The sequence below is a fragment of the Bubalus kerabau genome, chromosome 3, assembly GCF_029407905.1.
Source record: "Bubalus kerabau isolate K-KA32 ecotype Philippines breed swamp buffalo chromosome 3, PCC_UOA_SB_1v2, whole genome shotgun sequence".
NCBI lineage: Eukaryota > Metazoa > Chordata > Mammalia > Artiodactyla > Bovidae > Bubalus > Bubalus kerabau.
The window spans coordinates 9,444,100-9,462,018 of NC_073626.1; the positions used below are offsets into that span (position 1 = coordinate 9,444,100).

The 17,919-nt window shown below is 47.3% G+C and overlaps 1 protein-coding gene across 1 annotated transcript in view; it reads right to left on the reverse strand.

The window, feature by feature from the left end:
• RANBP9 (RAN binding protein 9) overlaps window positions 1-12,375 on the reverse strand; it is a 72,602-nt gene extending 60,227 nt beyond the window's left edge. Inside the window, exon 1 of the mRNA XM_055570631.1 lies at window positions 11,453-12,375. Within this exon, the coding sequence (XP_055426606.1) occupies window positions 11,453-12,041 (589 nt within the window). The 5' untranslated portion in view covers window positions 12,042-12,375. The remainder of the gene's footprint in view (window positions 1-11,452) is intronic.
• Window positions 12,376-17,919: the final 5,544 nt, after the last annotated feature.

Genomic DNA, 17,919 nt, shown 5'->3' on the forward strand with positions numbered 1-17,919 from the left:
CCATGAAGTAGGTACTATTTATTACCATTTCACACTTGAGGAAGCCAAAGGAAGAAACTCAGGTCTCACTGCTGAGTGAGAGTCCCAAACCAGGATCTGTGCTGGAATTTAAATTCAAGAAGCCTGATCCAGAGCAAGCCCTGAACCCACAGGAAGGATTTAGTTACCATGGCATTCTGGGATCACTTCACAAGTACTCCCACTTCCTATTTAAGCTACTTCTATGAGAAAAGAAAAAGAAAACTAATATTTGAGCGTAAACAATCTCTCAAAGCATTAGGTGCTTTTGTATAGATTTTTTCTCATTCAACATCTGTGAAATAGGTATAATTTAACCTCATTTTTGGAGACGGCAATGGCAGCCCACTCCAATACTCTTGCCTGGAAAATCCCATGGACCGAGGAGCCTGGTGGGCTGCAGTCCATGGGGTCGCTAAGAGTCAGACACGACTGAGCGACTTCCCTTTCACTTTCCACTTTCATGCATTGGAGAAGGAAATGGCAACCCACTCCAGCGTTCTTGCCTGGAGAATCCCAGGGACGGGGGAGCCTGGTGGGCTGCCGTCTATGGGGTCGCACAGAGTCGGACACGACTGAAGCGACAGCAGCAGCAGCAGCAACAACCTCATTTTTTAAAAATGAAGAAATTCTTACAGAGGTAATATAACTTGCCCCAAATTGGTAGAATCATGCATTAAATCCATGTCTGAATTAAAATCGCCTACATTTTACTACTGTGCAAAAATAACTGTAAAGAATTACACAATCTTAGGTCTCCAAGACTAGTATATTATGGTTTACCAAGACACTATAGAAAAATTCTGTAAAGGTTAAAAGGATTTGCTTCATTTTAAAATGAACTTTAAAAGGTAAAGACCCAGGAGAAAGGTGAGATGTAAGATTAAAAGGATGCATACTATTTTTAGGTGAGACTAGTAATATCATAGCAAAGGGCCTGTTTCTAATAACATCTGTCGGCCGGAAGTATATTACCTTAAATTTTGTGGTAACCAAAGTACAACCTCACATTACCAAAGTGCACATTTTAAAAACCACAGTCTTCAAGGTTAAGTGTTTTCTAGATGGTTTAAGAAGAAAACACATGTGTTGCTTCAGGATTCTAAGGCTCCCTTGCACACCATCTGCTGACTGCATTTAACTGGACGGTTCTGAATAAAGCCCCCACCCCTAGAACCCACGGCTCTCCAACGAGCAGCCAAGTGCCGTTCTGAAAACATACCTCAGTCTTCCTTGTACCACTAGCCTCCAGTACGACTAACGTCCTCCCTTTCAGCCGAGAAAAAGATAAACTTCCTGAAAACCCCGTCTGACCTCTCCCTCCCTCTGCGTTTCCCACCTCTTCCTTTTGGCTCCAGCCACCCTGGCCAGGCCAGGCAGTGCCCACGCAACTCCCTCGAACTGGAGAGCGGTGCCCTTCCTTCTCAGCTTTTCTATCTCAGCTGAAGATTTACTTCCTCAACTGTTCTTTCTCTAATCTCTCTGACTCAGTCTAACCTTGTTTACAGGACCTCCATACAACATTCACACACATAACACTCATATGTGATTATTTTATTGTTTCTGCATTTCAATTCCTGGACCTCTTTTTTCCCCATGGACTTCCACTCTAATTTTGACCATTCTTCCTGGAGCCATGCTCTGGATTCAGACATCACCTGAAACTACTCCACGGCAGAAACATCAAATTCTAATAAAGTCTATCTTGCTACTGAACACACTTCTTGAATACAAATTAGCTCACATGCACTTGATAAATACGGGAATGATTGCAGAATAAAGAAGTCATTCGGTTCATAACAGCTTTTCCCCAGTACATTAATGAATTAAAGGGAAAATTTCAGCAATATACAAAAGGACCTAAATCAAAAGAGCTGGGATTCCTACAGAAGTGTATTCCTATTGTCCCTGGTGTTTGGTGGCTTCAGAAACTGCTATACTAACCACCATATTAAGCCATCTGGGAAAAATTCAACAGCAGCACAGACCAAAAGTGCTGCAATACTTCTCTGTTTATAACCATATGGATTCATGCATCTCATGCCTACTTGTTTTACACTTCGGGTTACCGTTCAAGGCCAGCTCGTGTCTCCTGCTCCTCAGCTGTGCCCCGTTCAGCCACTGGGCGCTTTTCAGTTGGCGGCTCTGGCGCTCTGATACCCCTCCATTTGTGTTTTTTTATTTTTTGTTACTTTCTGGCTATGCAGATGCTGGAAGCTCATCTGGCTGATTTCCTGCCCCAGTCCTAGAATCAGTCATTTCTCTAAGCAGCCCTGGCTCCTTTTATGGACAAATGGCATTAGAATCCGAGATCTAGATACTAGGTACACTCACTGTTGGGCTTCCCAGGCACAGCTGTAAAGAATCCACCTGCCAATGCAGGAGACACGAGACATGGGTTCAATCTCTGGGCTGGGAAGACGCCAGGAGAAGGAATGGCAACCCACTCTGGTATTCTTGCCTGGAGAATCCCATGAACCGAGGAGCCTGGCGGGCTACAGTCCACAGAGTCGCAGAGTCGGACACTAACACTTTCACTTCAGTATACACGCTATACACATCTATATAATTTATGTAATTATCTGTGTAAATATTAAACTAAACAACCAACTCTAATCCATTACCACATGGATCATTCTAACCACTTCAATGCTGAGAAACCTAGCTCCTACTGTCCACCATCCATTGATTTAATCGTTAAATTCCAGTTTACGTGGATAATAGTATCAGAACTGTTAACCCATATCCCCCTGAGGTACAGCTTATCAACAAGAATTTGGCGCTTATCTACTTTCATTTACCTTTTTTAGTTTTATAGACTCCACTGATTTCCAGTAACTTGTCAGCACCTTTTCCCTCCTTTCCTGAGACTGTTTCATATATTTGCAGTATAGTTAGACTGCTTTGTCACATTTCACATTCTATCCTGGGATCCCCCCAACCTTTCTCTCAAGTAATTTTTTAAAAATATGTACTAAACCAAAACTACAATGAGACATCACATCACACTGCTCAGAATGGCTATCATCAAAAAATCCACAAATAACAAATGCTGGAGAGGGTGTGGAGAGAAGGGAACCTTCCTGCTACTGTGTGGGAATGTAAATTGGTATCGCCACTGTGGAGAATAATATGGAAGTTCCTTAAATAGAGCTATCATATGACCTACAACCCTACTCAGGGGCATGGATCTAGAGAAAACTGTGATCCAAAAGAAAAACATGCACCCCAGTATTCATTGTAGCACTGTTTACAACAGCCAAGACATGGAAGCAACCTAAATGCCCATCGACAGAGGAAAGGATAAAGAAGATGTGGAACACATATACAATGGACTATTACTCTGCCATTAAAAAGAATGAAATAATGCCATCTGCAGCAACATGGATGGACCCAAAGAGCGTCATACCAAGTGAGGTAAGTCAAACAGAGAAGGAGAAATACTGAATGATATCCCTTTATGTGGAATCTAAAAAGAAATGATACAAACGAACTTACGTACAAAACAGAAAGACTGAGAAAACAAACTTCTGGTTGCAGCATGAGGGGTGGGATAGTTAGGGACTTTGGGACGCTCATGTACACACTGCGATACTTAAAACGGATAACCAGTAAGAACCTCCTGTGCAGCACGTGGACCTCTGCTCAACGTTATGTGCCAGCCTGGATGGGAGGGCGGTGGGAGAGAATGGATACATGTGTATGGACGGCCGAGTCCCTTTGCCAGTCACCTGAAACGATCACAACACTGTCAACTGGCTATACCCCAGTACAAAATAAAACGTTGAAAGTTTGGGGGGGGAATGCATGTATTAAGGTTCACCTTAAAAAATAATAATTTTAATTTATTTATTTTTGGCTGTGCCAGGTCCGCATTGCTGCGCAGGCTTTCCGTAGCTGCGGAGAGCAGGGGCCACTCTTCACGGCAGTGAGAGGGCCTCTCACCGCAGTGGCTTCTCCTGCTGCTGAGCACAGGCTCCAGAGCTTTCGGGCTCCAGTAGCTGCAGCTCCCGGGCTCCAGAGCACAGGCTCGGGAGTTGCGGTGCACAGGCTTAGTTACTTCAAGGCACGTGGGGTCTTCCTGGATCAGGGATCAAACCCGTGTCTCCTGCATTGGCAGGCAGATTCCTCACCACTGAGCCACCAGGGAAACCCCAGTTGCTTACTTTTGATTAAACAGGAACTTACATCGCTAACAGGGAAGACCAGGCCTACGGGTTGAACGCCAGGAGGGATCAGCAGCCTGTGATATCAGGCACACATGGGAGTGGGAATTTAACCAGGCTTGTATTTTATTAGAACTGTTATTTTTGTAGTGCTCTGGTTACAAAGTTCCACAGGTTTTAAGTGGTCTGCCCCAGCCCTATTTTCCCCAAAAGCCCTGTTACTTTTAGTGTGCAATTCTGTGGAAAACATGAGGTTTTCCCAGCAACTGAATTCTGGCATTACAGCGGCAAGGTCGACGTCTTCCCCAGGACACAGCCTCCTATCCTCTCCCCTTCCTAAAGAACTCACTTCTGCACTTCAAAATCCAGGGAACTTCGGCTCACTGAACTCTTTCTTGTTTGTTTTTCCTCTTTCAGGACAATATACATGGTAATTATTTTAAAGCGCTCAAATGTCTTGATTTCCCTCACATGCCTACCCTTCCATCACAGGCAGCAAAACCACAGCCTAAATCAATGTTACAAGCCATCTTCCCCACTTGTGCACCAGGCGGCTGGCCTTTGCCAAATACACGTCCAAACATCTTGCAAATAGTCACCTCTATGAACAAATGATGTCAGCAGGGACCCCCACCGATATCCACAGCACACAGACATCTTCAGAATGAGGGACATGGCTCACACCCTCACCGTTCACCTTAGGCTTTAAGTCCTCTATCTGAATTCAGTGAGCAAACTGCCTCGCCTCCTGTCTCACAAAACGGGACTTAAGTGGGGCTCCACCGTTATACGTGGTTACGTTCTCCTCTCCGCTGCCTTACTGCTAACTGGTGGCCTCTCTCACTATTATCGAAGGGCCAGTACGTATTTCTCCCTTCTTCAAGGCCAAGCATCCTCAGCTTCTGAACCACTTTCCTCCCTCCATGTCCTCACTCTGCCAGCCTCCCAAGCTCATATTTTCACCTTTCTCCTCTTTACTCTCCTTCCCTTCAAGCTATAAGGGCACAGTGTCCCCAAAATGCATACACGTTCCATAAACCATATGCCTCTGTGTTACAAAGCACTGTGAGTGATGCACGGGGGCTGGTGGCGAGCACAATGACCTTTCTCCCCTAACTTTACGGTAATAAAACCAGGTATCATTACTATTTATCTTATTTGTTAAAACACATTAAATCCTGTAGACATTTACTACTGTCACCTAACTTGTCACTTCAGTTTTATACCCACAACCAGAGTAAAATGAGACCTACTTAGAAATGATACAGTAGTCTCTAACACAGTTCTGTCCAAAGGATTCTCGGGGATAATTTTGATTATGTGGATTTTCATCGTATATGCTGACGTTACAAGCTCATTTTCAGATATCAGTGAGTCACAATACCAGCCACATCAAAGAAAAAACAAAAAATCGGCCCTATCCTCCATTCCCCTCCAGGTACCACCTAATCTCCTTCCTCGTCTACATTCCTCAAGAATAATTTGTATTCACCATCCTTTCTGCTTGGTCCCTTCTATTCACCCTGATTTCTGCCCCTGTCACCCACTTCACACTGCTCTGCCTAAGGTCACAGTGACCTAACTTCCAAATCCAGTGGAAACTCTCCTGTGCCTATTTCACTAAACCCGTCTGTTGCCTTTGACGCTCAAGTTCACTTCCTCATTTCTGACACTCCACTCCTCTGCTCAGCTTCTGTGACACAACCCTCCCCTCTGTGCAGGTGCCTCTTAACTGCTCCTCCTTGGGCTCCCTCCAGTTTTCAATGTTGCTGTTGGCTCAGGATTCCACGCTCAGCCCACTGCTCCTCTCACTTTACTTTCTCTCTCAGACACTTGAGTTCCAACCACCAGCTAGCGGTGACTCCCAAGTCGGTCATGACCTTGACCTCTCCCCCAGGATCCCGTCCATGGTGGTAATGCCTGCCCTTCCGAGGAGAAACTGACCCCCACACTGTCCCTACTGAAACAAGGGGGGCCCACACTCCCCTTGTGCCAGGAGGACATTTCGTAACAACATCACACCCCTGCAGGTGACTCAACACAGACGAGCACCCACGAGAAGGCCACCAATTCGCACCACAGCATATAATGAAAAGATCTGTCCAACTGGGAATGATGGCCATTAGCTAGGCCAACCTGAAAAGGCTCTTGGGAGTTTAAAACAGGAAAAAGGATAAACCAGCTAGTAGGGAAGAGAAGAAAACAACCAGAAACCAGCACTGTCGCTGAGTCACCTAACATTACAATCAAGGGGAAATCGTGAGCTCCAGCTGCGCGCTTACACTGCGCCTCACTGGCTCCAGAAGACCACTAGCTGTTCTTTCTTTAATGCTGTTTCTTTGGCTTCCGCTGGTTTACGCGAAGTCAGATCACATGGCTGAGGTTCACATTTTTACTTATCTCTAAATACACTGTAATATTTCCTTGCCATCAACATTTACTTCACGATTCACTGCAAAAAACTAATAGGGCCAGACACCCAGCACTGGCTTTTTTTTTTTTAAATCACTCCATTGTATCCTGTCAGGGTGATTTCAATACAGATCACAGGTATGTCTTTTTTTCTCTACACCCAACACTGACTAACCAATTCAGGTCCTTATTTCTTCTATGGTCTGCAACAGCCTTCTGAATGAGTCTGCTACTTCCAGTCTTATGGCCCCTGAATCCATCTTCCAATTAGTTGTGTAATCTGACAAAGATGAAAATGAGCCAGTCACTTCCTATTTAAAATCTTCTGATGATTCTTCATCTCCTACAAAATAAGATCCAAGCTCAATGAAATATTCTGTAAGGCCCTGCTGGATCTTTTCCCAGCTGTTCCTTGTCACACACTTACATTCCAACAACCCCATATTGCTTACAGATCCAAACATTTAGAATCATTCTCGCCTCTACACTGTCGTTTATGCCTTTTCCCTTGTAATGTGCAGCCCCTCCTCCTCCCCTTATCATATCCATCTTTTAAGACTAACCACTGGCCTCATCCCCTTCAAGAGGCTGTCCCTCACCCACCAGCTTCACCCCTGCCCACGCAGCCTGCAGTGGACCCCCCTCCCATCTTCCACAGCACTGGGTAACACACCTCCCCAATACGCACACTGCGCAAAGCCCTTTGAGCGCTTTGAATTCAAAGACGGTGTCTTACTCACCTTTGAGTGCTCAGAACCTGGCACAAAGTAAATACTCACTAAAAGCTTGCTAAATAAATAGACAGTTGAGCTTCCCAGGTGGGTCGGTGGTAAAGAATCTGCCTGCAGTACAGGAGATGTGGGTTCAATCCCTGGGTTGGGTAGTTCTGGAGAAACAAATGACAATCCACTCCAGTATTCTTGCCTTGGAAATCTTGTGGACAGAGGAGCCTGGTGGGCTATACAGTCCACAGGGTCGCAAAAGAGCCAGACATGACTTAGTGACTAAACACGACAAGCACTGCTGCTGCTGCTGCTACTAAGTCACTTCAGTCGTGTCCGACTTTTCGCAACCCCATGGACTGCAGCCCACCAGGCTCCTCCGTCCGTGGGATTTTCCAGGCAAGAGTACTGGAGTAGGGTGCCATTTTCTTCTCAACAAGCACTATATACATCAATTGCTTAATAAATCATCACTACAAAAAAAAATATATATGATTATCAGAATTACTTAATTCTTGCAGTTATCAACAAGTACTCCTAAAAAAAACAAAACAAAACAGATTTTCTTTGATGTGGACCTATTTTTAAAGTCTTCATTGAATTTGTTACAATGTTGCTTCTCTTTATGGTTTGGCTTTTTGGCCCTAAGGCATCTGGGATCTTAGCTCCCAGATTAGGGATCCAACTCTGCAATGGAAAGGGAAGTCCCCTCAACTAGCATTCTTAAAGCAAAATTTTGGCAAAGCAAGTTTTTTTTTTTTGGAGAGAAAAACTCAGTTTTTAAATTCCTTGATTTTTAAAGAACATTTTCTGTATCACCTCCCATAAATCTCAAAAGACATTTGTATTGGTAAGCAAGCAAATATGTGTTGAGATATTTGTTCTACCTAAAGCGCAAGAAATTAGCTAGGCGATTAAATTTAGGGAGTGTTCGAGGTCTGCTGCCTGGTGATGCTGAGGGAGGGGAGCTGGGCAACCAAAAGTCCAACCCATTTGCTTACTGTTAATAATGCTTCAATTAGAAGGTGACACTCACTATTTACTTCTTCCTGTCATTCCCAACTTTCACATTCCTTCTAAGCTGCCCTAAATCAGTATAATCCAGGTGTCTGGACTTTTCCATGGCATTAGTGTGCTCCCGGCAGCACTTTCCCCAGAGGAAGTACTTTCAGCATCAACTATTCTTCAAAGTCAACTGTTCTCCAGAAAGTTCTAAATGTGATCACTGGATTTTGTCTAGTTGAGACAATTACGTCTCGTACACACTGAAGAACAGTGAGTTCAGAGTCTGAACGCGAGCTTCCGCTCCCGGCCTGCCTGTGGTGGGGAGCGGTGCTTCCAGGTGCTCCCACTGCCTCGTGCCTTAAACGAGAGCTCTACCACTCTACCCAAATCCAGTAAGATGCTCTTGGTGTATGTATCAAAAAGCTTCGCAAAGTATCCAGACTGTGGTAACGTCACAAACAAAAATCCAACCTGCAACCGAAACATCCAGAACAGTCAGAACTTCTGTCATACTTGTTAAAATGCTTTAGCTGGAATAAACGTAGCATTATAACTAGGTCTAAACTTGTCATATTTGTATTTATTCAAAGCTAACAAGAATTTTAAAAATAAAAGGGGCCATGTTTAAGGATTTCAACAGTTGGGGTATGACTGCTAAACAAGAAGTCTTTTTAAAAATTTTAAGAGTAAACACACCCAATTCCCCTGCAATCTAATCAACTTTGTCTGCATGGCTGGCATTGTTTAACATCAATTCCCTCAAATCACTTAAGGAACCCCACAGCTTCCAAAAAGAGTTAATTCCTACTGAGAAGAACGACATCTTCAAACCAGAATACATTCAGAGCAAAAGAGATCTCTTTTTTCAAAGGTAGGGAAAATTCTCACCATTCTGGAAAATAACTACCTTCAATCTTTTGAAATTTTACAGCATGCAAAAAATACTTTATGAACAGTAGTTTTCAATGTTATTTTGTGCCTTGAAGTTTGATTACCACTGCCTATGACACCTCTCTCCTCTGCTAAGATGCCCAGTAACTTCTCGCGTGGTCCACTCAGAAGGCACACAGAAAAACAACAGGGAAAACACACATGCACACATTAAAATAACAAGGACGAAGCAGAGCGGGGAAGGGACTGCACTTGTGACAAGGGGGAGGGAGGGACAAAGGAGAGGAGGAGAAAGGGAGAGCAAAGATGACCAACAGCAACATCTTTTTTTCCAAAAATAATGGTTTATGTTTACAAAACAGTGAAGTTTCAGAAAGTGAATCTTAGTATTACACAACAGAAAGCAATCAAGAGGCCAACAGGGAAAATAATCGAGGCAGCAGTGTCATAAATATTCCCAACTCCAACCAATTTCACATAAGCTGTACTTTTCCCTGACCTGAATCAACAATTTTATGTCAAAGGAGTTAGTCAAACTAGTCAAGGCATGTTACAGTGCGAAATAAACTATAATCACAAATCTCAGATACCATGGAAATTCAGAGCTGGAAATTTCCTTACCAACCCTAGTTCAACTGTCTCATCACTCAGAGGAAGAAACTGAGGCCCTGTCTGGTAATATGCCTAAAATCACAAACGATGCCAGGATTCAGAAAGCTAGAATTCTTTGTTCAATAATACCCTGTATCTTCTGTCTCTGATTTTATAAGCTAACTATCAACCATCAACCATAAAATTTCAAGTTCTGTCGAGTCTAACAAAAAGCATTCTGGTAGTCTGATCAGAAGCGAACACTTCGTTACAGCAATGTTCACACAAAACACAAAAGTAATAGCTTTCAGAGGAGGGTATTAATAAAACATCCTAACATAAAAAAAACAAAGGTCTGGTATTTTGAAATTTTCAGTCACTTAGACTAAGAGCCAGAGATAGCATTTAAAATTGAAAGTTCTCTGGATCTATGAATAAAAGGAAGAACTATTCAACAAGGCCTATTTTTGTGCATATTCTTTGCTGCCAAATCATTTGGAAGATTTCTGTGGCTATTTCTCCTTTCTGATTAAATAGTAACTTATTTATCAAGGTTCTTCTCAAATTTCAGTCCGGTAAACTTTAAGAATTTCACCACAATGGTTGTTTATACCCTCTATATCCATGTCACTAGGATCTGAGTAAGACCCTCCCTTTGAAGCCAATCAAAAATGAGGCTGCTTTGAATGTAAAAGCAGCAGGTTTGGGGCCTAAAAAACTGGATTTGTTTTCAGATTGACTGATATAATGGATTGATTTCCGACCCCCCCCCCCCAGAAATGTAAACTTGATGCATGCTATTAATTTGGGCTACATTTCAAAAATTCCCATGGCAATTAATAATTTTATATACAACTAATCTGCTTAAAGCTTTGTTTTACATAGGAGAGATAGGTGAGGGGAGGAGGGACACAAGAGCACTAGCCTAAGGCCTTTTTTTTTTTTAACTGCAGGTGGAAAACAGAAGCCAATTTTCTTTAAAACACTAAAAAACGTGTTTAAAAACAAAAAATAAATCCTGTTTTCCAAGAGACTTTATATAACGCCAACATACAAATATAGGGCATTTCCAATCGGTAGTGGTACGTTTCTGCTCCCCCAAGACAACACGTCTTCCTGAGGTTTCAACCTCTCTCACCCTCCAGTTGCTTTTATGGACATAACACGGACGACAAACTTCGGTCGCCGGTCCTTTTGTCGTCTCCCCTAGACAATCTCTGGCCTAATTTGGGGCAAACCCCCCCACGGATCACTCCTCCCCCCCTATACATCCCTGCTCTCCCTTGATTAGAAATTAATACCCCAGAATCGTGCCTCTCTTCACCCCTCCCACCGCCCCCCACGTAAGAGAGCGCCTGACCCACCACCACCTGGAGAACAATGTAAACCTAACTGAGAACCCACAGATTTCCTCCATCCCGGCCCGACGATTTATCTCAAAAGGCAATCAGAAAGCGAGTTATGTCCTGTCATCCTGGATTCCCCCGAGGTGTCCTGCTCCCGGCCTGGGATTACCAGCTCCCACTCTACACGCAGGGAGCCTTAACCCTCACCACCCCTTCCCTCGATCGCCCCCCGCGGACCCCGAGCCCGGCCCCGGAGCGGCGGGCGAGCCGCGGGCCCCGGCTCCCGGCGCACGCCCCGCACCTTTGTAGTGCACCCGCAGGTTGTTCTGAGACAGGCCGATGTAGCTGAACTTGTCCTTCGGGCTCCAGGACCGCGGCAGCGGCGTCTCCTGCTCGTCCACAGCCGGGTAAAGGCGCTTCAGCCGCCGCTGCAGCTCCTTCTCCTGCTCGTTCAGGGCCGAGTCCCCGTGCGGGAAGGGCGCCGCGGCGCTGCCGCCCGCCGCCGGGGCCGGGGCCGGGGCGCCTCCGGCCGGGCCGGAGCCCGCGGAGAGGCCCGGGGGAGCGGGGGTCGCGCCGGCGGGGGCGGCCGCCGAAGCGGGTGGCGGCGGCGGCGGGGGCGGCGGCGGCGGCGGGGCCGCTGTGGCCGGGGGCGGCGGCGGCGGCGGCGGCGGCGGCGGGTGCAGGAGCAGGGCGGCCGCCGCGGCCCCCAAGCCGCCGCCGCCGCCGCCGCCGCCGGGAGAGCCGGCCGGAGACGAGCCGGCGCTGACGGCCGGGGGCGCCGGCAGGACTCCGGGCACGGGGGCCGCAGCCGCCGGCGGGGGCGGCGGGAGCTGCTGCTGCTGCTGTTGTTGTGGCTGCGGCGGCGGCGGCGGCGGCGGCTGCCCGGACATCCCGGCCGCGACTCAGCCTGCGGCCGCCTCCGCCTCCTCTCTCCTTCCTCCTCCGCTTCCCGGGGGCGCTGTGGCGGCGGCCGCCGGCACCAGGCGCCCAGTCCGCCCGCCCCGGAAGCAGGCGGCCGGCCGCGCGCCCAGACGGAGGGAGCGCGACGGTTGGGGAGCTCGCAGCCGGGGCAGTAGGTGGGCGGCGGGCCCCGGGCCCCCGAGAGAACGTTAGCCGGAGCGCGGGCCCGGAACAAGGCGCCGAGGCCGCAGCGAGGCGGGGCGGGGGATGAGAGCGCGGTGCCGGCCGCCGCGGCCGCTGCTCTCGCGGCTGTTTCCCTGCGGGCGGGCCCGGCCGGCGCGAGACGCTGCGCGCGGGCGGTGCTGCGAGGGGGCGGGGCCGGAGCGCGAGCGCGGCGCGGAAGGCGGGACCGGGCGAGGGGGCAGGGCCGGAGCGCGAGAAGAAGCGCGCGGGCGGTGCAGCGAAGGGGCGGGACCGGAGCTCGAGGGGGCGGGGCCGGGAGAGGGGCGGGGCCGCGCGGGCGGCGGAGGGCGGGCCCGTGCGGGTCCAGGCGCCGGGTTCGGGCTGCTAGGGGCACGCGCGCGGTCGGAGGAGGGTCGCCGGGCTGCCGGCGGGCCGGCCGCTGGCGTCCCCGCCTCTGCCGGGAGCCCCGCCCGCCCGGCAGACTCTCCTCCTACCTGACTTCTTTTTGTTGCCGTCGCCCCGCCCCCGGCACCGTAGGGTCGCCTCTGGCGCGGCCCGGCCGCTTCCCATCCAGGCGAAAGCAATCGAGCCCCGCTGGGAAAGCCGCGAGCCCGGTCGGCGGACCCCCGAGACCAGCGGGACCGCCCCGGCTCCCGGAGCCCAAATCGGGTCCGTGAGTGAGCCGTCCGGGGCTTGCCCGGGTTCTGCTCGAGCTCGTGCCCCGGGACAGGGCCCTGTTTGCCGCCTCCCTCTTGATGACCCAACTGTTCCGCATCCTTCACAGTTATGTTAATACCCATTTCTAAAGGGAAAGTCTCCCGCTTAAACCAGGGAGCGTCTTATTAATTAATTTTATGAGGCCTTAAAAGTGAACCTCTGGTGGCAGAAGGTGTCACTAATTTATTAGGAGTGCTAATAAAGAGTGGCATGTCATCGGAGAGCAGGAACACGAAATTACAAGTTGTATTTAGGAAGGGCTTATGCTGCTACTGCTGCTGCTACTGCTAAGTCGCTTCAGTCGTGTCCTACTCTGTGCGACCCCATAGACGGCAGCCCACCAGGCTCCTCTGTCCCTGGGATTCTCCAGGCGAGAATACTAGAGTGGGTTGCCATTTCCTTCTCCAATGCATGCATGGATGCTAAGTCGCTTCAGTCGTGTCCGACTCTGTGCCACCCTATGGACTGCAGCCCACCAGGCTCCTCCGTCCACAGGATTCTCCAGGCAAGAATACTGGAGTGGGTTGCCATTTCCTTCTCCAGGAAGGGCTTCTAGAGGCGTCCAAACACTTTGCAGACTCGTTAATTTTCATAACAAACATCTTTATTAGGTAGCAATGAATTATGCCCATTTTTAAAACAAGGAACTATTCACTGAGGCCAGCAGAGTCAAAAATAGGACTTCCTACTTTGCAATTCCCAACAGTGCTTTGGTTGGTCGACTGATTGGCACAACTGGTCAAGCGTTGCTCTCCGACCCCTCCCAACCTTACTATTTTGTTTTCACCACTTCTCCTTAAATTATCCTTTACTTAGCTGGCAAAATCGAGCTTTACAGTGTGTAATCTACACGATATAAATTATAGTGTTTTGTTTGCTTCCAAAGATATGATGGTAATTGTTTGGCCAAATAAGCAAAGAACATTCCTTGCTGAATAGAGAATTATTTGTCTTGAAGAGAGTAGATAAATGGTGACTTAATTGAAGGCCCTCAAGGGCTGGCCAGAACTAATAGTCATTCAGTCTAATTTCTCCCTGAATTACCCAGCCACTAGATGCCCTGTTGCTCTTTAATAAAAATATCTGATAATTCTAACCTAACACTTGATGACTTTTTTCAAGCCACTGCACTTTAAATTACATGAAGTCATTGTATTTAAATTGTTCCAAGATTGTCATTTATATTACAGTAAGGAGTTAATTGTAAGCCAAGCTTTATTTAAATATTGGCTAGCCAAGGTAGCAGAGAAGGCAATGGCATCCCACTCCAGTACTCTTTCCTGGAAAATCCCATGGACGGAGGAGCCTGGAAGGCTGCAGTTCATGGGGTCGCTGAGGGTCCGGACACAACAGAGAGACTTCACTTTCACTTTTCACTTTCATGCATTGGAGAAGGAAATGGCAACCCACTCCAGTGTTCTTGCCTGGAGAATCCCAGGGACGGGGGAGCCTGGTGGGCTGCTGTCTATGGGGTCACACAGAGTTGGACACGACTGAAGTGACTTAGCAGCAGCAACAGCCGAGGTAGAATAAGTGAGCTCCAAGTCTCATCCAACTTGCTTAAAGTAGTCAGCAAGGTTTTATTTACGAAGGTGTATTTTCTCCTGTCGGCACACTGAGAAACCATTTAGAAGTTTACATATGCTTAGGAACAACTGAGAGAAGAAAAGTAGCTGATATTATATTGGAAGCTTTTTATAGGGGTGACTAGTTACTTACCAAACAGGCAGCCTCAAGAAATTAATGATTTCAGTTGTGTAAATTTCAGGATTCTGTAAAGCAGGCCCTTCCTTATCCTGAAAGTTTCAGAAAACAGCAACATCATTTTAGAAAGCCACAAATTCATCGTGTTTATGTGCTATCCTTAGTTGCTTCAGTCGTCTCCAACTCTTCGCGACCCCATGAACTGCAGCCCGCCAGGCTCCTCCGTCCTTAGAATTCTCCAGGCAAGAATACTGGAGTGGGTAGCCATTTCCTTCTCCAGGGGATCTTCCCAACCCAGGGATCAAGCCCAGGTCTCCCACATTTCAGGGGGATTCTTTACCAGCTGAGCCACCAGGGAAGCATCATCATATTTATAAAGAGACATAAAGGTGTTCATGCCTTTTGACATATTCCCACCAAAAAATTAGAACCAAGTAGCAAAACACGAAGTGTTGAAAAAATGAAAGCCTAAAAAAGTTCAACAGGAAATACTGATAGATCAAGCATGGGAGCAAGCTAAATGGCCAACATGAAGGGACTAGCTGAGGAGATTCCACTCAAGGGAATCAGAAGCATATTTAGCAAATTTGTTTTAAAAAATTTTTTAATGCATCCCGCCTGGGCAGTGGAATCTCCAAAAGAAGGTGGACAGCTAACGAGAGAATAGGCACGCCTTCCTCTTGAATCAGCCAGTGGATACAGGACACAGTTTCGTACCCAGTCCTTCCAGGCCTCTTGCATAAGCACAGCCTGAAGTAGCTATATACATTATTAAAGATGAAGACACAGAAAAGTGATTCTGATGTTCTAAATGGAAAAAGGCTATACAATAATTTGCCAAAATTATTACCAGAAAGACAGGAGGGAAAAAAAATCACAAAATTCTTCTACCATGCACAATTATAATACATAATTAAAGTAAAAGTGAAGTCACTTAGTCATGTCCGACTCTTTGCGACCCCATGGACTGCAGCCTACCAGGCTCCTCAGTCCATGGAATTTTCCAGGCAAGAGTACTGGAGTGGGTTGCCACTTCCCACTGCAGTGGGAGGTTGCCATCCCCTTCTCCAGGGAATCTTTTCCAACCCAGGGATTGAACCCGGGTCTCCCGCATTGCAGGCAGATACTTTACTGTCTGAGCCACCAGGGAAGCCATAATTTAAAGTTTTATTACAAAAATATGAGACTTTCATTTAGAGACCTAGATGGTAAAAACCTATTAGCCTTGAACCTGTCCACAATCATTTTACACCTATATTTTCAGTCCTTCCCATGTGTTGCTATGATACTGATACACACATATCTGCTGAGGTTCTCAGTAGTAAACAATTAGGAGCCAATTCTGACTGTCTTAAGTGGAAGGAACTCATTGGAAACATATTGGGTGGGTCTCAGGATTAACCAGAAGGCTAGACAACCAGGCCTAAAACAAGACCAAAAGGGGCCAGGCAACATAGAGTAGCCCCACCACTGGTTCCATCAGCCACCATCAGATGCTGCCTCTGCCACCTTTCTGACCCCCAATCTTTTCATCACTCACTCAACGTTCAAAGTTGGCCAAACCTAAGTTGCAACCTCCTGCCAAGGGCTACCAATGAGTAGAGAGTTCTAGCTTATAGAGGTGCTAAGTTACTGAGACCTTCAACTCAGGGTGGGACTGGAGTGGCTAGAGGCTGTGGCACCTTCTGGCAGTGAGCAGTCACGTGAGTTCATAGAGAACTTGACACATCTAATTCATTTTCTTTGCTTGACATGACATGGAGAGGTTAGAATACACTGCCCTAATGGGACAGGGACCACTGATGTCCACAGTCGAGGATTTTCCAGTACCAAGAAAGAGGTTCAGACCCTGGCCCGTCAGTTTCCGTAAATGTCCATGAGAGTATCCTTCTAGGCCCTGGAAAATGGAATGGCAGACTGTGCCATCTGTCATGTGGTTTTAGGGTCTGTATTAGTTATCCATTGCTGCTGAACAAATTATCCCCCAACTAAGTGGCTTAAAATATTATCATACAGTTTCTGTGGGTCAGAAAGCTCATGAGGTGGGGGGGTGGGGGAGGTGGAGGAGCTTCCCTGGAGATCCAGTGGTTAAGACTTCTAGCTTCCATGACAGGGGCATGCCTTCTATCCCTGATCTGGGAACTAAAATCCCACATGCCAAGAGGTGCAGTGGGAGGGTGGGAAAGAAACCTCATGGGGATTCATGGTGCCAGCTGGGGCTGAAGGATCGATGGGGAAGGATCTAAGCTCACTCACACGGTTGTCTCTGTTCTAGGACTGTCTCTGTTCTCCAGGACTCTGTTCTAGAGACCATTGGTCTAAGGCCTTGGTTACCTGCTGGATATTGGCCCTCTATTCTTTGCCACAAGGGGCTCTCCAGCATGGCAGCTTGCTTCATTGAAATATGCCGGCCAAGGAAGTACTAGCCGAGGGACAGAAGTCACAGCCTTTAGTAACTGCATCACAGAAATGACATCCATTACCTTGGCCACAATCTTTTTGTTCAGAGTAAGTCACTAGGTCCAGCCTACTTTTAAGGGGAGGGTTTGACACAACGGCATGGATACCAGACAGCAGGGAATTTCCTTGTAGGGTGTCTTTGAAAACTGCCTCTTAAGGGGCTGTTACAACTTCCAGTGACCCAGGGAGACTGCACTTGCCACACACACATCAACTATATCTTCTCAGACCAGGAATTGGCCAACTTTTTCTGTAACGGGTTGTGTAGTAAATATTTTAGATTCCGTGCACCTGTTGAAACTATTCAACTTTGCCTTTGTGGATGAAAAGAAGCCACAGGCAATACGTAAACCAATGGGCGTGGCTGTGTTCCAATAAAACTTCACTTTCAAGAAACAGGCAGCAGGCTGAACTTGGTCTACAGACTGTGAGTCCAGCTCTAGAAAACACCTCTGATAAACTATCCTCAGTACTAAATGCCAAGACCAAGCCACTAGCAATGAAATCCCAGAAGGCAGCAAGTTGACTTTATGACCAATGACCTGTGCTTCACCCTCGGGTCCTGGACATGACTGATGCCATACATGAACGGAGTCGGGATATTTCTGCCACAAATGTGTGGCGAATTGAACTGGATGGCAAACGGCAGAACAATGCTAGGAAGCTGCTGCAGGAAGGGCTTTGGAGTAATGCTCAGTCAGCATTTATTGAGCACCTATTACGTTTGGAACCCTGTGTTAGGTTCTGGGCACAGAGTCAGGAAAGAATGAAGAAGGATTACAAAGGCAAACAAAGCAATATGGA